The following is a 26,089-nucleotide window of genomic DNA, read 5'->3' as shown; positions in this document are numbered from 1 at the left end:
CCTTACATGTATTTGTTTTGGTTTATTTTTCTTTGAGAAAATAGTATTAGTGAACTCACACATTTTTACTTACCGTAGCATTCCATTGGTCTAATCAAGGCTAAATATGTTATTTAAGACAATATGAGTCCTCACTACAGCAGAACAGGTGGAACGTCAGTCATCAATTTGCTCTTTCACCCCTATATTTTAGAGATTTTGTGTACGTTGCCCTCTTTGGTTATCTTGACAAAATATAGCTGTAAAGTTTAGCGTAGAGAGAAGTTCTGAGCCAGGACATCGAGAGCCTGAGTTCTGATTTCCACCCACTGCCACCAGCTCTGAACTCCCCGTCACTTCACTTCTCAGAGTTCCTCTTTCCTGAGGCCACACTAGTGATGGCCGCTGAGCACCTTATATTTCAGAGCTTTGGTGCTTGGCCATAGCTTTTGCTTAGTTTTGTATAACGTGTGTCAAAATCGCATTATTTTGAAGTCCAAAAGCCTTCCACATTTTTAAATATTGCCCAATTTAAGTACTTGAAATGTCCTGGTTGCTGTGAAATGGTCTCTGTCATGGTGTTTGAGTGGCACAGCGGTTGAAGACAGTCTGATGCGGTGAGTCCTGTGTGGCACCCAATAAATGTTAGCTCTCTAGGACAGTGTGAACTATTTAAACTTCATTGTGTTTCAGTGTGCTTAGCTTTTCTGGCTTTGGCCTGGCTGCCTGCCATCTAACCGGACTTCTACTCCCCTCAGTCCTCCCAAACCCAAGGACTCTGCAACTACAGCCTTGCCCACGCTGGCCCCGGGAAGAAACAGCAGTCAGGTGGCCAGTGGCCAAAGCCAGGGGCAGGGGCAGCCCCCTGCCAGCTCCCATCAGCTCTCTGTCAGCCCAGCGCACAGCTCCACTGGCTCCAGTCCTCATACTTTGCGGCGAGGTAAGTGGCCTCCTTTGCTCTGTGCCTTGCGGGGATGCGCACAGCGCCTCGGGCGTGCTAGCCACGGGGGAGGGGAGGGTGCCAGACTTGCCAGCAGGCCGGGCTCTGCCTGTCTCCAGAAACGGCAGGCAGAAAGGTCAGTCATTAAAAAAGTCACTAAAGGGAAATGAAAATGGAGAGCAGAAAAGCAGTCATTTAAGAAAATGTTTAAGCAGGGAGCCTAACCAACAAAAGTCATCTCCCACAGGCACGCCCAGTTTTCTAGGAGCCTGGCATTTCAGCCGGTTCTAGTGTGGAGCTGCCACAGCCTCTGCAGGCCTGGGAGCCACTGGCCTCTGGGTGGGTTGGGTTTCTGGGCCCTAATTAACATGAAGTCGGACTGTTCCCATCGGCATCCCTGGTGGCCCTCCTCCCAACAGCCAGGGATCGCTGTAAAGCACCAAGCAGGCCGCAAGTCGTGTCAGCTCTGGGCTGGAACTCCAGTGGCTCCCTGCAGCCCTCCCCAAGCCAGCCCTCCCCACTCCCCTCACGCACGTCTGCCTGCCAACCACACAGGTCAGACACCGAGCTCATTCCCTCTTCAGAGCTTTGCACTCCTTTTCCAGAATTTTCTGACCCACACCTTCACGTGTTTTTTTAGTTTAATTTTGTGATAAGAACACTTAACATGAGATCTGCTGTCTCACAGCTTTAAGTGTGCAGGATGTGTGATAGGACAGTAGCTACAGCAAGTCTCTAGGACTTGTTTTCTTGCGTAATTGAAATTTTATTCCTGTTGCCCTAACTGGTTTGGCTCAGTGGGTTGAGCATCAGCCTGCGGACTGATAGGTCCCAGGTTCGATTCCGGTCAAGGGCATGTACCTTGGTTGCGGGCACATCCCTGGTAGGAGGTGTGCAGGAGGAAGCTGATCGATGTTTCTCTCTCATCGATGTTTCTAACTCTCTATCCCTCTCCCTTCCTCTCTGTAAAAAATCAATAAAATAAAAAATTTTATTCCTGTTTCTAGTCACTCCCCAGTACTCTGGCCCCAGAGGCCCTGGCAGCCACCATTCCACTCTCCAATTCTGTGAATTTGACTATTTTAGACTTCTCTTAAACAGAATCATGTACTATTTGTCCTTTTGTGACTGGCTTATTTCACTTAGCATAGGGTCCTTAAGTTTCATTCAAGTTGTCATTTATGGAAGAATTTCCTTCTTTTTAAAGCCGAATATTCCATTGCATGTATAGACAACTTTCTCTGTCCAGCCATCCGCTGATGGACACTGAGGCCACTGTGACTAGTGCTGCAGTGGACAAGGGAGTGTATGTCTTTGAGGTGATGGTTTCATTTCTTTTGGGTAAACATCCAGATATTTTGGATAAACACCTCTCACTGAATTGAGATGAGTTGCACACAGGGAGGTCATATCTCTGGCTCGAGCCAGGTCTTGGACCAGTGCCTAACAGAAATCATGCGCAGGACCTCGAACCTCCTGAGGGTCCTGGCGGCAGGCTCAGGGAAACCAGTGTGTCTAGGCTTCTGCCTAATAGAGCTCAGTTTCAGTTGTTGACTTGAGTTTAGGGGAGTGCTATTTAAAAAAAGTGTGTTCAGCGAGAACCAAAAATGATGTCAGCATGAGGGATGCCCACACTGAGGTGTGTGGGCGGAGACAGCCCACCTCGCATGCACTCGTTGACTTGGGTCTCCGCTGTCTCCCCTCTCCCACCCACCGCCCACCCCCCCCCCCCCCCCGTCTCTCTCTGGCTGCACTTCTGTTATTGAGGCTCATGTGTAAATGCATGTCACTGGTAACTGCACTCCCATGGGGCACAGCAGAGAAACTGCTCCTGTTGCCCAGGGTCTAGTGCAAAGCAGAGGGGGGCAGGCCAGGCAGGCAGCAGTGGGGATCCGTAGTGCCAGGGCGAGGGAAGGACTGCCAAGCAGCGGGTCCTTCTGAGTAGAGTGGAGTGGGCACAGCAGCAGCATTTTTAGAAGATAGACCTGGCCATAGTGGAGGCACATTATTGAAGTGATGCCCACAAAGTGATGAGGCCGCACCTTGAGGGATGGCTGTGGCCACAGGAAGGGACAGATAGATTCAGGAGAGTTGGACAATTTCCCATGGATTGGTTGATGCTGCTCCTAAGAGGCCCTTGTGATCAGTGGGAAAGGCCTTAGACTCAAAATTTGAGTTCTAGCTTTTGCCTAATTTCACATGGCTGGTTGAAGTCTGCCAATTTGACCTTTCCTAACTCAGTTCTTACAAATTGTAAAGTAGAAATAAAATGCCTTCTTAAGGGGAACATTGTGGGGGTTAAATGTAATGTGTCTACCTTATGAAAGCATTGTCTTTTTAAAGCACTACATGGATGTTAGTTGGAATTTTTATAAGTTGCCGATAGAGAGACAATTTAGGTATGCGGCTTGGTCACAGATACTACTCGCTCCTCCTTAAAGCTGTGTACCTCTCTTCTGAGCCCCATTGTCTTCATCTGTGTCCCACTGATGTTTGAGGAAAATTATATTTTCTACCTGGATTCCAGGGGTAACGCTGCTTGCAGATTGAGACTTTACTTCTGAGCCACGTTAGGGGTATTACCTCTCCTACTCCCTGCAGTCGCAGATCGCAGGCTTCCTCACAGGAAGTTTGATCCTTTCTGCCCTCCCCGACCCCCGTCCCCAGCCTGCCAGCATCTTCTAGGTGGTCTTAGACAAGGCCTGCCTTTCTCCCAGTCTGGTCTCCACATGGGACTGGGGCCCATTGCCCTGTCTGCTACTCTCATGCTTCTGCTCCGATTCCTTCGGGGCACCCTTAAATGTCAGGAATGATCCTGCTCAGTCTGAACTTGCAGGTATATTGCTTACAATAGAAAACTAGACATTTTTCTTCCTCAGTTGCTTGTGGCAAGCAAAGTACAGCTAATATTCCAGATTCCTTTCTTTGTCAACTGGTTGGTTGTTTCTGTTGGAAAAGGTCTTCCGAGTCTCTGGGTCAAAAGTTCCAGGACAGCAGAGCAGTGCAAACTCCGTCCCTTTTCCTTCCTGTATTGGGCCCTGTGAGCAGGGAGCCAGGCACTATAGGAATGAGGAAGAGGAAAAGAGTCCAAGGACATGGTGGTGGGCCTCTGCCCTGCCACTGAACAGCTGTGTGACCTCTTGCAAACACTTGGCCTCGGTTTTCTCCACCGTGAAATGGGTACAGCAGTGCCTGCCTTGCAGGGAGCTTGTGACGCTTGGTGAGACAGTTCATGCAAAGGGCCTGTCTTGGTGCTGGTGATGTGTTAGGTCCATGGTCGGCAAACTGCGGCTCGCGAGCCACATTCGGCTCTTTGGCCCCTTGAGTGTGGCTCTTCCACAAAATACCACGGCCTGGGCAAGTCTATTTTGAAGAAGTGGCGTTAGAAGAAGTTTAAGTTTAAAAAATTTGGCTCTCAAAAGAAATTTCAATCGTTGTACTGTTGATATTTGGCTCTGTTGACTAATGAGTTTGCCGACCACTGTGTTAGGTGAACGATGCAAGGTCATTTCCTTCTCCCATGGGGAAGGATTGGTGGAATCTCAGCAGAATTTGAAAAATGCTTAAGTCTCTCCTTTCCACCACCCCTCTCAGCCCCAAACCAGGACTCCACAGCCATCGTTTTCCATCCCACCCTCCTCAGTACCAAGTTCCCACCCCTTAGAGCCGCTGACCTCAGCTGGTGTCAGGAGGGAGGTTGTGGTTCAGCTCTCCCTAGAGAAGTCATTCTGAGGCCATCTGCCAGATGGGTTTTAGTTTTATCTAGAATTATCGTATAGCTCAAATGATTCTGGAATTGGTAGAATTTCTGTTATTAAAAAAAAGTCAAGCTCTCTAGGAGAAGAGACTTAGAGCAAGTGTCTGTGGTGTGTGCAGCAGACAGTCGTGCTTGGGGTCGTCCTTAGCTCACTCGCTTCTCTCCTCGCCCTGCTCTCCTTCATGTGCAGGCACCGACAGGGCGCTGAGTGGCTAGAGCAGCACCTCCTGTGGGCAGGGCGGCTGCTGAGTCTTGTTGAACTTGTAAAGTGACAGGTCTTGAAAGGCCTATAAATGTATCATGTACTTCTTAAAAATAGCCTTTTTATTCTGGAATAATTTTAGATTTACAGAAGAGTTGCAAACATAGGGCTAGGTGTGCCCTTCCAGTCTTACCTCGTTGGTCACAGTTGGAAACCAACTGAAGTCCCTGTTTTGTTCAGATGCCCCCAGTTTTTCACTCATGGCTATTTCATGTTCCAGGCTCGCTCCCACCCAGGGCACATGGCACTCAGTTATCCTGTCTGTGTAGTGGCCTCTGCTCTCTTTCTCGGTCTCATGGCCGAGGCAATTTGGGAGGGCGCTAGGCAGGCATTTTGAAGTCCCTTAATTTGCATTTGTCACATGTTTTTCTCTTGGTGAGATGGGGTCTCTGGGCTTCAGGAAGAAGACCACAGAGGTAAAGTGTCACCTGATACATCCTAGGAGCAGGGACATCAGCGTGGTTTAAACAGTGGGACCACCCTTGGTCCCTGGGTCAGCGGGTGTTGGCTGTCAATGTGCTGTTCTTACTGAAAGGTGTTTCCCTCTTTGTGCAGCTGTTAAGAAACCTGCTCCAGCACCCCCGAAACCAGGAAACCCACCTCCTGGCCAGCCCGGGGGCCAGAGCGCCCCAGGGACAGCACAGCAGACACCCAGCTTGTCACTGAAGCCAGCCACTGGAAGTCCGTCTCCTCCTGTCCCGCACGCAGGCCCAGCCCCCGGGCAGCCGTGCGCCACCTCACAGCTGTGTGGGCCCCGGAGAGCCTCAGGCAGCCTGGCTCCTATGCAGGCACCTAGTCACCCTCCACCGCAGCCCCCCACGCAGGCGCCGCAGTCACAGGCCAGGCCGGGGGAGCAGGGATCGGAGCAGCCCACACACACCCCACCCAGGACGCCCACCCCCCCCAGCACTCCGCCCTTAGCTAAGCAGAACCCGGGCCTGCTGGCCACCCAGCACCCTGTGGCGGGCCACCCTGAGACTGCACAGCCACATGCTGGGACCTTACCAAGACCGAGACCAGTACCAAAGCCCAGGAACCGACCCAGCGTGCCCCCACCCCCGCACCCTCCTGGGGCCCACCCAGCAGCCGATGGCAGCCTCTCCAGCGCAGTGCCTACCGCCTCCAAAATAGTGACGGGTGAGTATGAACTTGCACCAGGCTTCTGTACCCTCCTGCAGGCTGGTCTACAGCAGCGCAAACCCGGCCTAGCTTGTGTCGGGGCCACGCCCGTGTGCCCGTGTGGTCTCTGCTGCTTGTGCTGGAGCAGCCGAGCCTTTGGAGAGGCGCACGGTGCAGAGCCCGGAAGTCTGCTGAGCCTGATGAGTAGTTTTAGTGTGTGTTCAGGACCTGCCTCCACATACATTTGTCTGAGAACAGTGACCTAATCCAGGTGGCAGGCACTGGACTGCACGAGCGTGAGCTTCATTTTTCAGTGAATGCCTCATGTTTATGGTGAAGCATCTCAGGAATAACTTGAAAACACATGGTTTGTGCTGAATTGGATGCTCAGTGAAGGGAGTTCTTGATCACCAGAGATTGGGAGAGGCAAGATATCCTTGTGGTCCCCTGGGACCTTGGTGGGCGTGGTGCTGATGCACTGATTCAGTGGGCTGCCCAAGGGCATTCTTCACAGGCCGTCCACAGCATGACTTCTTATTTAATTATGGTTTCAAATAAAACTCCACCCAAAGTGCTTTGATTTAAGTGTAGGATAAATGGATTTTTCTTTAAATGTGTTTTTAGGAATGGTAATTAGGAGCTTTGAATCATTTTTTATAACAACTGAGTTTTAAATTTTTCTCAATGGAGCTATTTTTATTTTTTCTTTGTTGTTGTTGTTGTTGTTGTTGTTTTAGTGGAGCTATTTTTAGAGAGGAAGCTGAACATATCTCTGGCTCCCCAACCATACTGAGGAACTACTCAGCTGAAAATGAACCATGGGGCACCCCAAACTGGTACCCCATATAATGAGGGTTAACCAACTAGTCTATTTTTTTGGTAACATTTTTTTTCAGGACTAGAATGTATAACTTGCATGGTTAATAACTTTTTTCTGATGACAACTCTGCTGTTTTAGGAAAATAAAGCCACATCTGGTTTATTGTTTCCCAATAGATGCCCTCCCTAGCGCCCTCACAGGTGGGGAAGGCTCCCAGGACTAAGGTTTGTAGCGCCCAAGCAGCTTGCCCCGCTGCCCTGCCTAGCCGTGTTGTGTGTGTGTGCTTCTGAGCTGGTGCCCAGGAGCAGCCCTGGCCCGTGCCGCTCGCAGCAGGCTGACAGGACTTGTTTTATCAGAGGCTCTGTGAGCCGCAGAGCTCCGGATTCAAGGGGTAGAGGTCAGTAGGCAGAGAGCCCGAGTTCAAGCTGCTCAGATAAGATGCTAAGACTGTATCTTTTGGGTAAGCCTTTCAGAAGCATCTGCTCCTCCTGGCATGATTTGCCTGTCAGTGATTGGCTCGTCACACCCAGTCAATGAGGGCTCTGGTGCAATCAGCATGGGAAACGTGTCCCTTTTGTCTTGAGCTTTAATATTTAATTTTATAAAATTTAATTTTAAGTGCAAGTTAACTGCATGGAGCTTCTTAATTTAATGTTTCAAATTTTCAGGACCAAAAAAAAAATTACCTTCCAAAAATCCCACACTAAATCCCTTTGCATTCTAGCATGCTTCCATTTGCTTTCTTAAACCACATGAGCTTTTAAAAGGTACTGTGAGGTCTTCTGAATCTTGCCTTTGGGTCCACACACAGATGGCGTAGGCTCTAGTGTACAGTGGCTCTCCTCAGCGGATCCCAGCCTTAGCCTGCAGTGGCTGCTTAGCCAGACTGTTCACAGTTTGGGTCTGAGGAAGACTTTCTGAGAAACCAGATGGGGAAAACAGGATCCCACCCTGTAAGACACAGAGGAGGGAACAGGCCTGGTTCTGCCTTCCCGACTCCTTGGAGATGAGCCCAAAAGGCTGGGGCTGCCCAGTGTGGATGTCACAGAGTGGAGTGACTAAGCCCTCATTAAGGCTGTGCCTGTAACACTGCAGCATTTGTGACTCACCAGCATGTGTTTCCAAGGGCAGGCTTTACTTACTTAGCTCAGCGGTTCCTTCGAGCCCAGCCTTCACTTGCCAACCAGTCTTGCTCGCAGGATGGTTCGAGACCAGAGTCCTTTAAAAAGTGTTGTTGTTTTTTTTTATTTCCCAGATTTTTCCTTTTATTTAGATGCAAGACTATGAACCAGAATTAGGTCTGTTCTTTCATACCTTTTTGTTACTTGGGTTGTGTTTATTCCAGAAGGTTTTTTTATTTTTGATCTGCTTCAACACTGTAATGCTCTGTATTTTACAGTAATCCGATAAGTGGAAATTTGTAGTAAAAGTAATTTTCTTTTTATTAGCTAAATGTTTAAAAATCAATCTATGCTATGAATTCTCTTAACTCAAGAAATGCCAGGTCACCACAGTTATCTTTGTATTACAGAATCAACTTCTAATGTATTAAAATCCCTGGGCTGCGGTTAGAAGCCACACGAGACCAGTGTTTAGATTATGAGTCACAGGTGTTGATCGTGCTGCTGTGAACCAGCGTTGGGTATTTCAAGGAAAAATGGAGCTTCCTCTGATAGGCAGTCCTTTATCACGACGTTGGGTTTGCACCTGGGAAGCGTTACAGACACATTTCTGAAAACAGGCTGTTGGTTTAGAGCAGTGGTCGGCAAACTCATTAGTCAACAGAGCCAAATATCAACAGTACAAAGATTGAAATTTCTTTTGAGAGCCAAATTTTTTAAACTTCTTCTAATGCCACTTCAAAATAAACTCGCCCAGGCCGTGGTATTTTGTGGAAGAGCCACACTCAAGGGGCCAAAGAGCCGCATGTGGCTCGCAAGCCACAGTTTGCCGACCACGGGTTTAGAGCATCTAATCTTAAACCGCTGAAAGGAGGCTGTGGTTCAGATACGCTCTTGGGGAGATTGTTGGGTGTGGGCCAGCCTCTGGCCGCTCGGGGCAGCACCTGGGTGGGCCATTGGCGCCATTTGAGTCTCCTCTTCATTGTTACTGTAAACAGCAGTGGGATGTTAGCTTCACAAGTACAGGAGTTCACATCTTGCTGTTGTTAAAGTAGTGGATTTTAGCAGAGTTTTCTAACTTAAACATTTTATTAAACAATTTAGATGTATGACCTGCCATAATCAGTCAGAACTGAAATTGGAATATTTAATGGTAAGGAAAAGGCACCTGATTGGCCAAAGCATTTTTGCTACTTTATGATCATATTTGTGCACTAATGCCTGTTACTAACCAGTCACTCTAACCCTGCCTGCTTGTGTCCCCATTAACAGTGCATGCACCAAAGGAAGCTGGCTTTGTTCGTTCATGCTTGCTGTTAATTCTCTGAGTACAGTGTGTTCACAGTGTGTGGCAGGGTCACAGGCTGGCCTTGGGACTGTGGCAGGGGTCTGTCCACTCTTCTCTGTCCCGGGAAGGCTGAGGTGCAGGAAGTGCATGCGGAGTCGGACATGCGGGTCTGCACGCCCCTGTGATGTAATAGCAGGCAAGCACAGCCTGGGTCGTCTGTAAAGCCGTGGCATTTGTGAGAATTACCGGCGAAGGGATTGCATTTGATGAAATGAGAAAAACAACTTGCAGTTCTTAATACACAGCGGGTCCAAAAAATGGAAGCTTTATCATTTATACCTAGAAAAAAGAGAGTTATGTCATGTCAGCATTTTAAAACTTCTCTGCCTGGCCCAGCCTCCTAGGACCCGGATGCAGGGGGTTGGAGCCAGGTGTCCACAGTTTGATTCGGGTGCTCCATGTGCAGTGGGTTAAAAAGACAGGCCCGGGAGTGGAAGACACTCCTTAACCTCATGAGCCTGAGGGTCGTGTGAGCCCCTCGTCCACTGGGTGGCGGTGGGACAGGTCGCTCTCACAGTGGTCATTAAAAATTCGACACTTTGCTGGTTCTCGGTGACCTCTTATTCAAATAAAACTATTTTTATATCATGAAAATAATGCATTAAAAATAAGCATAGATATTAAAGCAGATTGGGGGCCTAGAAATAATAAGAAATCTGCTCCCTTCTACAATTGAAGAAGTCCAGTATTCATATTCTGTTGTTTTTCCTTCTCGTTATTAAACAATTTATTAAACAATTTAGATGTATGACCTGCCATACATCGTTTTTTCCCCCCTAAAAGGTAAGAAAGTACATGATCATAATTATTTGGCATATACAGGTCTTGTATTTTTATTTTACTTTACATCAAATGCTCTTTCCTATGTTATAATGTTTTTATAACCATCTTTTCAGTGACTGCATAATATTTTATTAAGCAGATGTATTATTGCTTATAGTTGGACATTTAAGTGGTTTCTGTTTGCAGTTTATTGTTCATAAGTAGATATCAGAATCATGTCGCAGTGAACAGCCAGTGAGACTGGTACTGAGTCTCCTTTGGCTAAAAAGATGAGAGGTTGCCTGAGAGCTGTTACAGACAGAAAAGCCTCCCCCGGCCTCGAAGCTGAAGAGGAGTAGGAAGGAGTCGTCCCTCAGACTCCAGTTTACAGAGAGGGATGAGCGGTGGGGAGGGATGATGGACCTGCAGTTGTTTAATTCAAGAATGTGTTTGGGTTTGATACCTGTCGAAGTGGCTGTCAGAATAACCTAGAGATTTGAAGGGTGGGTTTACAACCTCAGCACATAATGAACAGTGTTGATGTGACAGAGAAGTCTTCTGGGACCATACCCTAAAGTGCAGAGTGCCAGTCCTGGCCCTAGAGGGCCACTTCCTGATTATGATAGTCAGGAAAGGAAGGAACCTGGTTGTGGTTGCCTGAGCCCCAGATCAGTGATGCACGTGACATGTGTTGCCTGAGCCATGATCAGTGGTGCATGCCTCACGTGCTGCCTGAGCCCCGATCAATGGTGCACGCCTCATGTGCTTTCTGAGCCACATCAGTGGTGCACGCCTCATGTGCTGCCTAAGCCACATCAGTGGTGCACGCCTTACGTGCTGTCTGAGCGGAGGCTCCTCCTTTTGTTTTTGTTTGGTTAATGTAACATCTGCCATAGGAACTTGGCTCCAAGCAACCTGTGCTCAATGCATTTAATGAAAAATGGTGCCTGATGTAAATTCAGAGCCAGAAAGTTTTAGAAGTATGTTAAAATTTTCTAAAATAACCTTTTTACTAAAATGAACCAGAATGCTTAAGACTCAACCTCTCTCAAGAGCCTCATCACAGAGCATACAAACTCCTTTGGGGAGGAGGGAGTGCATTATGCTGATATAATGGACTTCAGAGTCCACCCAGTCTGGCTCTGAAGCCCTGGCCAGCGCTGGCCTTGTCACCTCGGATTGAGACTCTGAGTGTCCCTCCCTTATGTGGACGGTGGTCCAGAGCTCCCCGGGGCTCAGTGGGAGCTGTGGTGTGTGCTTAGCGCCTTGGCTGGGGATGGCACTGACAGCTGTCAGCCGTTGTGACGGAGACCGCCTCTTCCTGAAGGTGGCGCTGCACACATATTGTGGCCTTTTGTGGGTAAATAGATGTGTTGCTTTCTTTGAAGAAATGATGGATGTGAGAGAGACGGGCTGGGTAAAGAGACATACTGCCAACCTCAGGTAAGCAGACAGTGTAGGCTGGAGGAGAGGAAAGGAACTTCTGAGAACACAGTAATGTGTATTCATCAATGAATAGCGAGAAACATTCAGAAAAGTTCAAATCCCGAATTTATATGTGACAAAAAAGCACAATTGTCCTCTGAAGACACCTGTGGCTGGTAGGTGTTGAGTTTGCATGCAAATACAGATGTTAACCGGCAGGAATCTAATTAGTGTGTACACCCCCTTGCATCGTGCATCCCCAGGCATGCTCTTTCCATAGTTCCTGTCTTTTTGGGCTCGGGAAAGGGGATTGAATTTGCAATGGATTTCTTGTACCAGCGTTGTCTTTGAGGCATGGCTGCTTCTTTACCAGAGGCTATGGAAAGAGAGGATTGGAAAGATGGTTGGGCTAGATGAGTCTTCATCCATTCATTTGTTCTTTCTCCATCCGTTCGTTCATCCATCCAGCTGGCCAGCCACAAAATTTATTGAGCATCTGCTATTACCCAGTCACTGTTGGAGGCACAGTGGACAAGGTAGACACAGCCCCTGCCCTGCGGACTTCTCTTCTGCTGAGGACAATCCAAGACACCCCCTCTTCTGTGCACTAGACCATCCTCAACTGTACGATTGGGGGTGCAGTTCTGACAATCCAGTTGGTTTTGCAGTAGCCATCAGACCATATTGAAATGTCATTCAGCACCTGAACTCTGGGACACCTTGCCGCGTTCATAAATCTAGAAATTGCTCTTGAGTTGTGGTGCATAGGAAACCTTGAGGGACAGGTCTGCCAACTTAGGATTCCATGTGAGGAAAGGGACACCCCAGGAGGTAAACTGATCTCACAACTCAGGGCGATAGGGACATGTGGTGGGGGGGGGGGGGGGGGTAGGAACCAGTCTCAAAACAGGGAGCCTCCCAGAAGTGCATCTGCATTGCCAGCCCTGCCTGTGGGTGAGGAGCAGGTGGAAGAAGTACGCCCAGGGCAGTTCCCAGCAGGGTTGGAGCTGGTGAAGCCACCACAACAAGGACAGCTAGCAGCTGAGCGCACGGGGGAGTTCCCAGCACACCACCTCCCTCTCCTGCTCTCGACAGACAAGCTCTCACCAGCAAAGTGAAACTCCAGCAGACCTGAGCACTCCCTCTCTTGCCCCAGCCCTGAAATCTCTAGTGGAGCTCTGTCCTTTGCTAGAAACCATCCCAGGAAAACAATTCTGCTTAGTCAGGGCCCCTTCTCGACCAGGGCTTCCTTAGGGCTGTGTCTCACTGCTGTGTCCTCACAGGTAGGGAGATGCCTGGCCATGGCAGGTGCTCAGGAAGTATTTGTGCATGAGTGAATGGAGACGCATCGCCTCGCTAGGAAGAGGGCTGTGATTGGTTGAGGTGTCTTGTGAGCATGGGAGTGAGGGGCAGTGGCTTGAGGAGGGCCATGTTCCTGACAACATAATAAGACATGAAAAAAGTGGAAATGTAAATTTTAGAAACAGAAAATTAATACTTGCAGGAGATTTGTGATCTACCTTAGTAATCATCAACCAGGGGTAATTGTGCCCCAGGTGACACTTGGCAGTACCTAGAGCCATCTCTGGTTGTCACAGTCGGGGAGGGCCGTGTGCCACCTGCATCCAGTGGGTAGAAGGCAGGGATGCTGCTGAACATCCTGCAGGGCACAGCACAGCCCCACAACCCACAGTGACCAGCCCAAGTGCCACCTGTGCTGAGATTGAGGGCATAGCATTACCAGTAGGAAACTCGGCCTCTGGGGTGCCTCTCTTCCCTCAGCCCCGCAGCCCAGGTGTGCTCAGGAGGCCTCTGGTAGTGCCAGAGGCGCTGGTGAGAGAAGTATCCTTCTTCCCTCAGAAAGCGAATTTGCGCGGTGGCACTGCAGGACTTCCATGGGCTCCCAGAGGGCCGGCAGGCGGGAGTGGGCTCTGCCACGCGGCTGCCCCTGGGTCTCAGAGGCTTGACTCAACTTCTCAGGGCTCATGGGGCCTCTAGTAAGGGACCGTGTGTGCATGGGCTGGCTCAGCTTCTTCTCGGAGCCCCCTGGGTGGCCTCTTAGGTGTGACTATGCACTGATACCACGTCTCGTATTTTTGTCCAGACGCCAATTCGAGGGTGTCAGAACCGCTTCGCAGCGTCTTTCCTGACCTGCACTCAGACTCAGACAGCAAAGACCTGCCTGGCCGCCTTTTGTTGGACATGGACAATGACACAGAAAGCACCGCCCTGTGAAGAAAGCCCGCCGCAGCCCTTCCACCCTGAGAGGGAACAGGGCAGGTGGATGGATATCTGCAGACCAAACAGTGAGCAGCTTTCGTGGCAGAGAGAGCCTGACCACGCAGACGTTGCCTGTCATAGCCAGTGGCAGTGCTGCCACGGAAGCTGAATGACCTGTGTCTCGAGGAACTTGGCTTTCTTTATGTGGGAAAGAAATCATGCCAGACAAGACCAAGCAAGCTAGAGTGGAGGCAGCGCTCTTGCCACACTCCTCACGGCCTCAGTGTGGCCCCGGCGGCCACTCAGGGTGGATCAGAAGCAGCGCATTACTGTCCCTTTAATAACGCGTTCACTATGCAACTGGCCTCCTCCCGCTCCTTGGACCTTCATTCTTGCTGCAGAGTTGTTGGCATGAAGTGCGGTTTGTCCCAACCCTCACACCATGAGCGTCGATGGTGGCTGCTGGATCCGCCACCTCGGCCAACTGGATGTACTGTGCCTTGTTGGATTGCCAGATGTAGAAAGAAATGTACTGTTCTTTAAAAACAATGTAATTGCTACTTGATAAGGACCGACATTATTCTAGTTTCATGTTTAATTTGAATTAAATATATTCTATGGTTTATATGAAAACTTGATTGTTCTTGGAGGGAAACCTGGTGTGTGTGGGCTGGGCCACCTGGGTATCACTGGCTGGGCCACCTGGGTCTCACTGGCTGGCCACCTGGGTCTCACTGGCTGGGCCACCTGGGTCTCACTGGCTGGGCCACCTGGGTCTCACTGGCTGGGCCACTTGGGTCTCACTGGCTGGCCACCTGGGTCTCACTGGCTGGGCCACCTGGGTCTCACTGGCTGGGCCACCTGGGTCTCACTGGCTGGGCCACCTGGGTCTCACTGGCTGGGCCACCTGGGTCTCACTGGCTGGGCCACTTGGGTCTCACTGGCTGGCCACCTGGGTCTCACTGGCTGGGCCACCTGGGTCTCACTGGCTGGGCCACCTGGGTCTCACTGGCTGGGCCACCTGGGTCTCACTGGCTGGCCACCTGGGTCTCACTGGTTGGCCACCTGGGTCTCACTGGCTGAGCCACCTGGGTCTCACTGGCTGAGCCACTTGGGTCTCACTGGCTGGGCCACCTTTGTCTCAGTGTGGCTGGGCCACCTGGGTCTCACTGGCTGAGCCACCTGGGTCTCACTGGCTGGCCACCTGGGTCTCACTGGCTGGCCACCTGGGTCTCACTGGCTGGGCCACCTTTGTCTCAGTGTGGCTGGGCCACCTGAGTCTCACTGGCTTGAGATGTTTGAAGGAATAGAGAACCAGGTCACAGCAGTGACACTGGCCACCAGATGCCCGAGAGACTTCCTGCCTGGCTGTTACCTCAGTGAATGTTCCATGGGTGAGGCCCTTCCTTTGCTCTTACCAGTCCTGACACGCTTTCTTATCCATTTAGAGACACATGGGCCCTGGTGGCCAACCCACTGCCCCGAGGCTTCGTGCAGAAGTCAGCCGCTGCTCTCTGGGTTTCTGTTCCCAGGGACTGGAAGGCACTTTCCCAGAATGGAATACTGGGGAAGAGCTGATGGGGAAGTGGATAAAGGGAGGTCAACAGACTGGATGCTGTTCAGTGAGAGCCCCTCCCATGGCCCAGGTTTTGCCATTTCCTCTTGGAGTAATGAGCACACTGCCAGCACAGGGTGCCCGGAGCCATCCCATTGATGGGATTGCTTGCTGGGCGTGTCCTGCGTGACCTGTCCCAGCACCCACTGGCCTCCTTACACTATGAATTCACTCCGCAAGTTTAACTTGAAAGGGCAATCCCGTGTTTCCTCTAACAGTGTCGCCTGTGCCCAACTACTCCCTACATTAATTACATGGAGAATATCTTGAATTTATATTTGCTGAAGGCTCACTCTCCCCCTAATACGCCATGCCTGACTTTCCCCGAGCCCCTTTAGTGTGGGGCAAGCCCTGCGAGGAAGAGGACATCTGCCCGCACTGCCCACCGTGTTGAGCTCCTTCTCCAGGAGCCCGCTGTCCACAGTCCAGCCCCTGCAGCTTCTTGGAGACCCACCTCCGTGCTGCCCAGGCTCACGCTCAGGAAGCTGGGACTGGTGCCTGGAGACTGGGAAGGTCCATGGTGGACATCCTCCCAGAATGTAACTCGTGTTCTGTTATTGCTGATTCTGAAATGCAAGCCATACCCTCGTTACCTTAAGAATGTTGTTCAGCCCGGCTGGTGTGACTCAGTGGTTGAGCGTTCGCCTATGAATGGGGATCACAGTTCGATTCCCGGTCAGGGCACATGCCTGGGTTGCGGGCTCAATCCCCAGTGGAGGGTGTGCAGGAGGCAGCCCATCAATACTCTCTCTCATCCTTGATGTTTCTTATCTCTCCCTCTCCCTTCCTCTCTGAAATCAATAAAAATATGTACATTTTTAAAAACCATCATCACAAATGGCATGTGAAGGTATGTTTGAGCCAAATGTGTTTTTGGAAATACAAAAAGTACATCAGGGTTCTGTTTTTGCTCTCTTACTTGTATGTGAATTCAGCTTTTATGCACATCAGTAAATTATATTTAAGTGACCCAAAAGCATTGGCATGCCATTTCCTGGTGGAAGCTCAGCAGTTTTGTTTTTGCACAAGGACCTGGAGTCGAAGCCAGGTCTCACCAGCAATTGCTAGGTATCCTCCAGGCGATTACTGAGGGCTTACTCTTACATATGCGGGCTGACCTGGAGAATCAACCACTGCCAGACACGTGTGGCCTCCATGCCCAGGGAGCTTGCCGATGAGCACCAGGAGGCAGGTGTGCAGAGGGAGGAGCAGTGGGACAACACGGAGGGGAGATGGCGCCTCCGCTCCGAGAAGGGACAGCTGGTGCAGCCGCTGTGGGGCCAGAGGCGGCGAGGAAGCAGAGGGAGGCGGGCAGTGGGAGCAGCTGGAGCCTTCTACCTGACTTGGAAGTTATCAAGGGCAGAGGGGCTGTGAGGGACAGGGGCGTGCCAGTCCGATGTGTGTTTTCTGTCCCCGTGGCTGCGGTGCAGGGCATGGCCTGGGCGGGCCAGGCTGGAAGCGGGAAAGCCTGAGGGGAGAGCTGAGGCTGGCCATGTTATGGTGAACATGTTGCTTAGGGTGGCACATGCCGTAGTCTGGTGACTGACCGTGGCCCTTCCCAAAGAGGAGAGCTGGTCACAGGGCAGCAAAGTCCACAGTTCCCAAGCCAGAGGCTGGGTGGCTGGTCAACCCTTCGGCCACCTGCTCAAGCTTAGACCTCAAGGAACTAACTGCAGAAATAGTGGGTGTTCCTCGGGCACTGGTACCTGGGTAGGGGTGGGCAGCCACACCAGCAGGGTTGTGGGCTGTGGACATGAGAGAAGGAGCCGGAAGACATTCGTATTTTAGAGTCATCCATCTGTGCACCACGCACTGTGCTGGGCATCAGTACGAGGGCAGATGTGCTGCTCTGAGGGACTTAAGCTCCCGGAGGGAAGACAAGTAATCAACGAAGTGTGATACTGGCCTTGACGGCACGTGGGCGCCAGGGAGCAGGGCTTCCTGGAGGAAGTGGTGTTTGCGCAGAGGCTAGGAGTTAGCCCGAAGATGGAGGGGTTGGTTTAGGCGGAGGGGAGAGGATATTTGTAATCATGCTTAGGGCCACTGTGTGCAGCCCGAGGTGGGGGTGTGAGTGAGTATCATGAGCCCACAAAGGGAGCGAGTCCAAGTGGAAGCTGGAGGGCCTGGCCCTCAGTGCCTGCCCGGGGGTCTGGGAAGGGCATTGAGGGGCCTCAGCAGAGTGGCTTGATCACATCAGCCTCTGCCTGTGGCTGGAGAGCAGGAGAGATGAGGGGCAGGAAGGCCGGGCGGGGCGTCCAAGGGGAGGTGGGGGTGGCCTGGGCGTGCCTGGTGACAACTCTCTCTGAAATGCACGTCTGACCCCAACTGGTGGCCGGCCGCAGAGCTCAGTGTGACTGACCGTCCAGGGCAGCGCCCAGATCCCACCCTGCGGCCAGGAGAGGGGCCCTAAGCCTCCATGGCGCCACGTGCTGACACCAGCTCAGGCTCTCGCTGAACGGAGGTGGGGTCTGCATAGTGGCCTCATTTGTGCATGGGCCCTTTCCCAGGAGGTGGGTGCCCTTGTCCAGGCCACAGCTGCCACTTGCATTAGCGTGGAAAAGCGAGGTGTGGACAGGCCAAGGCCTGAGCAAGCCCACTGCCCTTTGGTGCAGGCTGCTCCCGGTGTCGAGGGCATCAAGGTGTTACCGAGCGACCGGCTTTTCCACAGACCCGGGGTTTCCTGTCCGTGTTCCTTTGAAGTCTGGAAACCAGGGTCCTTTGAGAGTCTGCCCCACTCGTCACTATCAGTCCAGTAAATGCACTGCTCCAGCCCCTTATCCCAGGACAAGGATGAGAGCTCATGGCTCTGGGCTCCCAGGGCGGTCGGGCTCGCCGCTGCCTGCCCTTGCTCTCAGCTGTGCGTGGGGCAAACTGCCCCTCCAGGCTGTGCCCTCAGGCCCCTTCGTGACCCAGAGTAGAGGAATCAGGAGGGCTCCGCACCGAGCAGGGGGGCTCCTCAGGTCGAAAGCCCTCGCTGTAGAGGTTCGTGGTGGAGTCGTCCATCCTCCTGGCTGGAGGTTTAGGGAAGCATCCTTGTGGGGAATCAAGCAGAGAAACACAGGCAGAGCAGCATCTGGGGAGGCACACAATTCCCCGATTCTTTGCTAGCGCAAGATTCCAGCACCAACCCAGGCGCGTGCTCAAGACCATATCAAGAAGCAAGTACCACCGTGAGAAAGCCTGCAGCGGGGCAGCGAGAGCGGAGGGGAGAGGCAGGGTGCAGTTCACCTCGGGCACCTTGCATGTTGGCGGGGAGCGGGGGGAGGTCGAAGGCCAGCACCGGCCCAGGCGTGGCTGCTGCCGGCTGGAGGTCTCACGACCAGGCTCCCGCGTCCCTGCGGATTTGGCCGTTGCTGTCGCACATGGGCAGGAAGAGGGAACAACCAGCTTTTGGAGACAAGGAAGCTTTTACACTGCTCTCCGGTTCCCAGCTCCCAACCTTCATGCCTTTTTAGAAGAAAGGAGCTAAATGTCATGTGGAAAATGGCCCATAAACACCCTTGAAGCCACGATGTAAACAAAGCTTTATTTCCCCTCATTAAAAAGGGACATTGAAAACCAATCGAGAGCAGGGCCCCGCTCCGCCCACACTAAGCAAAGTAGCCCCAGAGGAAGACGCCGCAGCCGATGCAGAGGACGAGGTTGATGTCCAGAAGGGCCTTCACCAAGGGGTGCTCTTCCAGGGACGCGATGGCGGGCTCCGCACTGCTCCTGGGCTCCGCCGGGCCTTTGTCGTCCATGCCACACAGCCACAGCAGGGCCCTCACCGCGTGGGACTGCTTCTGCTTCTGCGTCCCGGCGCCTAGAAAGAACCCAAATCCAGGCCGTCGGGAAGGGCCGTGTCTCCGGAGAAGAGGAGAGAAGAGAGGGCCTCGCCGGGCGTTCCTACACACTGTGATCAAGACTGGCTGACCTTTCCTGGCACCTTTCCTGGCAGGTGTGCTTAATACCTTATTTCTGGGAGGCTGCTCTACTCTGGGAAACTGGGATGTTTAGACTTTTCACCATTTGCAGGAGTCGAGGGCCCCTTGGCATAGTCAACATGTCCGAAGATTCCTCACTTCCACCAGGAACTACTCTCTTGTTTTCCTTGAAACACGTAGCCTTGTGCCCACTTTAGGTTGGCATGGGTTCATAGCCATAAATGGGTTGTAACGGCCATGTGGGACGATAAATGACAGCCCCGCCCCAGGGTCGTGGAGACAGTAGGGGCTGGTGGGACCTTGGCTAATTGGAGGGCAATCCGGGCCTCAGGGGCGCCTGCTCACAGCTCTAGACATGGTTCCTGGGCACACGTGTGGGCAGTGTTGCCAGGTCTTCCTATTTCTCAAGAGAAGATGGAAATCAGGGATTTTATGGGAAACCTCAACCAGTGCGTGTTAAGTCGCCCACCAGAGGAAGCTGTTGAAAGTCACTAGAGAACCCACTTCAGAAGGAAACCCCCTGATACGTGCTCCTGGAGGCGCCTGACGCTGAGGGTGCCACTCACGGTGGTGCGGTTTGGCCTCGCTCCCCTGAAGGGCCTCCAGCGGCAGGTTGTGGCTGCTGGTCTCCACCGGCCCCTTCGGAGGGAGGGTGGTGGGTGGTGGAGTGGCTGGTGGCACCTGTTCCTTCTGGACCATGGGGTCATGGCGCGTGAACCAGGTCAGGCGACTGACCTAGGGAGCAGAGATGGCCGTGAGACAGGTGGTCATCCCTCTCTCTTCGCCCTGCCTGCCCCAAGCTCAGCCTGCCCTCTGAGTCCGCTCCCAGCCCTCCCCTCACTCCACGCCCCTCCAAGTTCAGCTCCCCAGGCCTCAGAGCCATGGACCTTCTGCACGTACTCCCCCAGCTTCTTAACAAACCCCACCCTGGGGTGTGGGACCCAGCGGTCAGCCCCTCAGCTCCACCATTTCTGCGCCACGGGGACCTATGGGTTCGCAGGCGAGCGATGAGAATTGGGAGCTTTGCTGGAAATGCTGGACAAATGTTTGTGCTTTTGCTCAGTGACCTTAGGATAAACCCCCAGAAGCTGCCAGCCCCTCGCGGGCCTGAGAAGAGAAGCGGCGGAAAAGGTGGGATCTGACCGGCGGTCTGAGCCTGCAGCCAAGCGCCGCCTAACGCCCCAGTGCGGGTCCCTTCCTGTCGCGTGCAGCGAAGGGTCTCAATGGGTCCAGCAGCAAACCCAAATGTACCCTCTCCGTGGAGGGTGGCTCTGTGAGCCAGCTCACGGCGGACATGGTGACCAGGGTGACCGCAGACAGGATGGTGGAGAGGTAGAGGTAGTGCACACCCTTCACCACAGCGGGGCGCTCATCAGGCTGGTGGCACTGCGGCTGTGTGTAAACGAAGTCCAGGACCAGCCGGACCAAGCCCAGGAGAAGGCCCACGGTCAGACCAGCGAAGGCGCCCTGCAAATCAGATCAAGGCCGTCTTAGTGCCACCAGGGCTGCGGGGGGCTGGCTCGGGCCTCCAGAAACCTCAGCGAGCCGTCTCCAAGCCGCCTCTCTAGTGATGCTACCTCTCTGCCTTCCACATGCAGTTCATCAGCTTCCCTGTTCATGGGAAAGTCCATCAGAATAGAACCCATTGTTTTTTGACGGACAGGTAACACCCTCCCTGTATCTTCCTCCACAGAACCCATCCTCCCTAGCAACACCCCAGTCCAGACACCCTCAGGTCCCCTCTCCAGTCCCCACCTCCCCTCCTTGTGTGGCCTGGGGTCTCGCACAGCGGGTGGCCACCCACCTTCTCAGTGCTCCGCTTCCAGAAACACCCCATGATGAAGACCACAGCCACAGGCGGCTGCAGGTAGGAGCTAATGGACTGGATGTAGATGAAGAGTTGGCCGCCCTGGCTGGCCTGGATCACGGGGATCCAGAGGATAGAGACCAACACCAGAAGCAACACGAACACCCTGGAGCGGGCGGAGAGACGCCGTCAGTGCCATCTCCCCCGAACATTTCTCGCATTTTCATAGCTTTATGGAGGCAGTTACAATCCAGTCACTTCTACAACCATCACCACAATCAAGTTTTAGGACATCCACCGTGCAGAAAGCTCCCCCATGTACAGGTCATGCTTGTGGAAGAGTGAGAGGGAGAGGGGGAGAGAGAGAGGGAGGGAGGGAGGGAGGGAGGAACATCCACCCTAAGCAAGCACTTCCCTGCTCTGTCTGCAGGTTGCCCCTTCGGACATTTCACGGAAATGGCCATACAGCCTGCGTCTGGGCAGTGGGCTTCCTTCACGTAGCATGCCTTTGAAGTTCACCCCTGCATCGTGCATCCATTTCATTTTTATTGTGACGAGTGTCCCATAGAAACCCTTGTGTGTCCTCCCTGCGCACGTGGACATTGGTGATTCTGCGACCCGGCTGTTACAAGGACACTGTGGACAGGTTTCTGTGCGGACTTCTGTTTCCATCTCTAGGACAGCAGTCGCTGGGGTGTATGTAAGTGTATGTTCAGCTGTTTAAGAAACTGCCAAACCGTTGCGAATGGCTGAGCCCTTGGCCTTGTGACCTGCATGCACGAGTTCCCGTGTCCCCGCCTCCAGCCTGTCTTTCCCATATAGTGTGTGGTGGTGTCACGCTGTAGTTTCCTAGGTTACAGCCTTGTCTGGTAGGTTATTCTACATTACACCTTATCAGATATATGGTGTGCAAATATTTCCTCCCGGTCTGTGCTTGTCTTGCATTCTTTAATGCTGGCGAAGTCACCGTTTTTTCTCTTACAGCCATGCTTTTGGTGTCAGACCAAGGAACTCTTTCCCTAGCCCAAGGCTAAGCCAGCTCTCAGGATGCACCTCCCCACACAGAGCCACAAGGTGCTTATTTACATGTATTTTACATAAAATTTACATGCCACTCATTCGTGTCACTTCTGTTCCCGTTAGACTTCAGGACTTGCGGAAGGCTTGGTAGAGAAACCTTTCCCCCTCCCCCATAAAAAAACCCAGGACACCCTCCTCCCTTTACCTGGCTCACTTCTTTCCCCACCTCAGGTCCCAGTCCAGGTTGGGGACCCCCCTCTGAACCCTAGGTCTCCTGGCTCCCAGTCATAGCACTGTTGGAGCTGCGTTGCCTGGCTGTTTAGCCTTCACTAGCTCCGTGAATACAGAGCCGAGCTGCTGCTTTTTGTTGCTTTATGTCCGGCATCTGGCACATAGTAGGTGCTCATTGAACATCTCTTATTTTTTTTAATCCTCACTTGAGGATATTTTTTTTCCATAGAGAGTGGAAGGGAGAGAGAGAGAGAGAGAGAGAGAATCAGCATGCCCTGACTGGGGTGGGGATCAAACCTGCACCCAGATCGGTGCCCTTGAGCAGGAATTAAACCTGAGACCCTTCAGTCTGTGTGTGGATCGACGCTCTAGCCCCTGAGCCACCACCAGGGCGAACATCTCCTGAGTGAATGAATGAATGAATGGGGTCCTAATGTGCCTTATTTTCGCCATCAGCGGAGGCTGAGGCCGGGTGAGTTGCTGGCTGGACGTTGCCCCTGGTGGGCTCAGCGTGCTCCTCCCCAGTACCCGGCAGCTCCCTCCCTGGCCTGGCCCCACCCAAGAAGAGCTCACCTGCCCACAATCATGAGCTCCCTCTCAGACGCCCGAGGCCGCAGGCGGTTCCAGAGGTCCATGGTGAAGATGGTGCTGGCACTGTTAAAGATGGAGGTGAGGGAGGACATGAGCGCCGCCACCATCACAGCAATCATGAGCCCTCGGAGCCCTGGGGGCAGAAGGGAAGTCTGTGGGCCTTGGGCCTCTCCTACTCACAGCCCTGCCTTCACTCATGACCCCGACCCAGGCCCAAAGCCGCCTGGCCCCAGGGGGCTCACCTCTGAGGAAGCAGTGCTTAGGTGGGTGCTGTGAGGAAGGCGGGGGGGGGGGGGGGGGGCCCGGGGCCCCGGCCGGGCCAGGGCCTGGGCTTCAACCGGGGCCCTGGCTCTGGGGCTCAGTCCTTCGGCCCCGAGCCCATTGCCTCTCACCACCACCCTCGTGTCCCTCCCTCCGAGCAGAGCCAGCCAGTGCCCTCCTCCCTGGGTGCTCCGGGGGCTGGGGAGGGGGCTCGTTACCTGTGGGCAGGAGTTCCAGCACGAGTTTGGGGTATGCAATGTCAGAGCAGCCCGAGGGGTTGCCGCAGACCTTCTGGCAGATCTCTGCATCGGCACAGGCCACTTGATCTGGGGAGGAGACAGGCCAGAGGCACCGGGAGGAGGATTAGGGTACGTAAGTTCATGGCTCCGTGACATGCAAAGGAGCCGGGCTTTACAAGCATGACCCTCCTGCCTACCCTGCCTGAACCTCGGTTTCCTCCTCTGTAAATTGGGACAGTAATGTGAGGCTCTGGTGAGGATGGACCGGGAGCACCACTCTCGGCGCAGGTCTGACTCAGGCAGTCGGCAGTGCGGCTGCCACCACGGGAGCTCAGGTGCGGCTGGCACCTGGCGGCAGTCCCAGCACAGCGGCCTGCATCGGGCTCCACCCCCGCCCCCCCACAAGGGACCCCAGCAATGCCTGAGCTCCTCCCAGTGCAAAGGAGAGCACCATCGCTTGACACGTGGCAATGTGTTTTAACTTTCTTTCCCCATCTTCCCAGTAGCTCCGGTAGTTCAACAGCTGTTTCTCATTTAGACGCATGCAAACCCAGCTGTGCTGGCTCTGAACTCTCACCCCCTCTTCCTGCCCTTCTGTGCGGGTCCTGTGCTTCCCTGGGCAGCGTTCTCTCACATAAACCCCCCAAGCCTTCCCTGATCCCCAGGTAGCCCCCCCCCTTCCCTGGCCTCCAGGTAACACCCCCCCTTCCCTGGCCCCCAGGTAACACCCCCCCTGCCTTCCCTGGCCCCCAGGTAACACCCCCACCCCTGCCTTCCCTGGCCCCCAGGCCCTTCAGAACTCTCCGTATTATCTCAGTGATTTGGCACCTGTCTGAAGTCTAGCTTTCTTTTTCTTTACATTTCTTTCCTTCCTTCCGTTCCTTCGTTCTTTTCTTTCTTTCTTTCTTTCTTTCTTTCTTTCTTTCTTTCTTTCTTTCTTTCTTTCTTTCTTTCTTTCTTTCTTTCTTTCTTTCTTTCTTTCTTTCTTCCTTCCTTAATCCTTGCCTGAGGATCTTTTTCCATTGATTTTTAGAGAGAGTGGAAGGGAGGGGGAGAGAGAGACGATGTCCGTTGGCAGCCTCCTACACACACCTTGACCAGGACTGGGGATGAAGCCTGCAACTGAGGTCCATGTCCTTGACCGGAATTGGACCCGGGACCCTTCCATCTGCAGGCCCACACTCTATCCACTGAGCAAACGGGCTGGGGAGAGGCTACTTTCTTTTCACCTCTGTCTTCCCCAGCCCCTCACACCTGAGCTAACTGATGCCAGCCCCACCCGCTCACCCCCGCATCCACTGTGACTCTTCTCCTCCCTTCACCAGGTGGACTCAAGCCTACAAATAGCTCCCAGGCCCTCCCTCCGCTCCATCCAAAGCCTCCGTCCTTCCTCACTGATGGCACCATGGCCTTCCCACCCACCTTCGGTGGCAACCGGGAGCCACTCCAGGTCGGGCGGGCAGCCCCCCATGGCGCTAACACCAGCTCCCCCTGGTTCTCTCACAACACCTGCGTTACGGTGACCATTTAGGGCCTCAAGTTCAAGTGCACCCTGGCCTCGGATGCTGGGGTTCGGCAGCATCTCCAGGCGAGGTTGTATATTAGCCTGTATGTTTCTATCTGCGTTGAAACTGCTCATTTAATCACCAGGAACATGTGAGCCCACCACAATTTAAAAGTCCATAATGTGGCTTGATTTTCTTGTCTAATGGAGCATAAACCTAAGAGGTGGCAATAGCCCCAGGCCCTTTCTTCCACTGGGAAGCCCAAGAGCCACCCCCGCACCCCGCTGGTCTGCCTAGAGGCCCCCAGCGCCCTGGCTGGTCTTTTCAAGGCTGGGACCTTCTCTCCACTAACATCCGTCAATGGCAGAGGAAATGGGTGCTGAGTCAGAGGGGGTCAAAGGGGGAAAAAGGAGGACATATGTAATACTTTAAACAATAAAGATTTTAAAAAAAGAAACGGGTGCTGAGGCCCAATTTATCATACTGATAGCAATTGCTATGGAATGAAAGTGGATGCCCCCAAATCTCTGGTTCAACCTTAGACAAATTAATACTGGACCAGCCTGGCCGGTGTGGCTCAGTGGTTGAGCATCGACCTATGAACCAGGAGATCACCATTCAATTCTGGTCAAGGGCACATGACCCGGTTTTAGGCCGATCCCCAGTGTGCGGCATGCAGGAGGCAGCCGATCAATAATTCTCTTCATCATTGATGTTTCCATCTCTCTCTCTCTCCCACTCCCTCTCTGAAATCAACAAAAATGTTTTTTTAAAAACTGTGGACCAAAAATGACATTTAATAAGAAGTATTGAGAAGAAGCAATATTGTTGAGAAAAATGCTTGTAAGAAGCCAAAGTTCTTGGCTTTTTATGACTCTTCTGAAGAAGTTTAGGAAAAAATCAGAAACACTCTCATGGCTGGAACATGGTGAGAAGCCTCCCAGATGGGGCCAAGGTCAAGTTGACGTTACAGTCCGTGGGCCCTGCCTCTCATTCAGAAGTGCCTCTCTTCCGGCACACTGAGACACAGGACCCCCTGCCATATTCCATTAGCTACAAAGCTTTTGTCGAGCTTCTAGGAATGCAACCTCCAACCATGAAAGACATGCCGGTTACAAGGTTTACAAAGCACGTTTGAGGCAGG

General features: G+C 52.8%; 2 protein-coding genes across 17 annotated transcripts in view; one reads left to right on the top strand and one right to left on the bottom strand.

Moving 5' to 3' along the window:
• Window positions 1-22,151, top strand: part of ARHGAP17 (Rho GTPase activating protein 17) — a 109,656-nt gene extending 87,505 nt beyond the window's left edge. For 3 of the 9 annotated variants that reach the window (XM_080681724.1, XM_080681720.1, XM_080681726.1), the window contains 3 exons: window positions 738-919; window positions 5,494-6,075; window positions 13,638-14,382. In XM_080681724.1, the coding sequence (XP_080537850.1) occupies window positions 738-919; window positions 5,494-6,075; window positions 13,638-13,768 (895 nt within the window). In that variant the 3' untranslated portion in view covers window positions 13,769-14,382. Of the gene's footprint in view, window positions 1-737; window positions 920-5,493; window positions 6,076-7,053; window positions 7,102-9,102; window positions 9,152-13,637; window positions 16,189-22,082 lie in introns of those variants that run through there. The other 6 variants (XR_013961282.1, XR_013961283.1, XM_080681725.1 and 3 more) reach the window with 4 other exon arrangements.
• SLC5A11 (solute carrier family 5 member 11) overlaps window positions 18,873-26,089 on the bottom strand; it is a 46,658-nt gene continuing 39,441 nt past the window's right edge. For 6 of the 8 annotated variants that reach the window (XM_080681727.1, XM_080681730.1, XM_080681728.1 and 3 more), the window contains 6 exons: window positions 23,420-23,527; window positions 22,923-23,073; window positions 21,096-21,264; window positions 20,543-20,758; window positions 19,858-20,026; window positions 18,873-19,170 (listed from right to left, as the gene is read on the bottom strand). In XM_080681727.1, coding sequence (XP_080537853.1) covers window positions 18,959-19,170; window positions 19,858-20,026; window positions 20,543-20,758; window positions 21,096-21,264; window positions 22,923-23,073; window positions 23,420-23,527 — 1,025 coding nt within the window. In that variant the 3' untranslated portion in view covers window positions 18,873-18,958. The remainder of the gene's footprint in view (window positions 19,171-19,857; window positions 20,027-20,542; window positions 20,759-21,095; window positions 21,265-22,922; window positions 23,074-23,419; window positions 23,528-26,089) is intronic. The other 2 variants (XM_080681734.1, XM_080681733.1) reach the window with 2 other exon arrangements.

Source organism: Plecotus auritus (genome assembly GCF_963455305.1).
Source record: "Plecotus auritus genome assembly, chromosome: 7".
Classification (NCBI taxonomy): Eukaryota; Metazoa; Chordata; class Mammalia; order Chiroptera; family Vespertilionidae; genus Plecotus; species Plecotus auritus.
The sequence above is the reverse complement of the archived record's forward strand: the minus strand, read 5'-3'. Positions and strand labels throughout refer to the sequence as shown.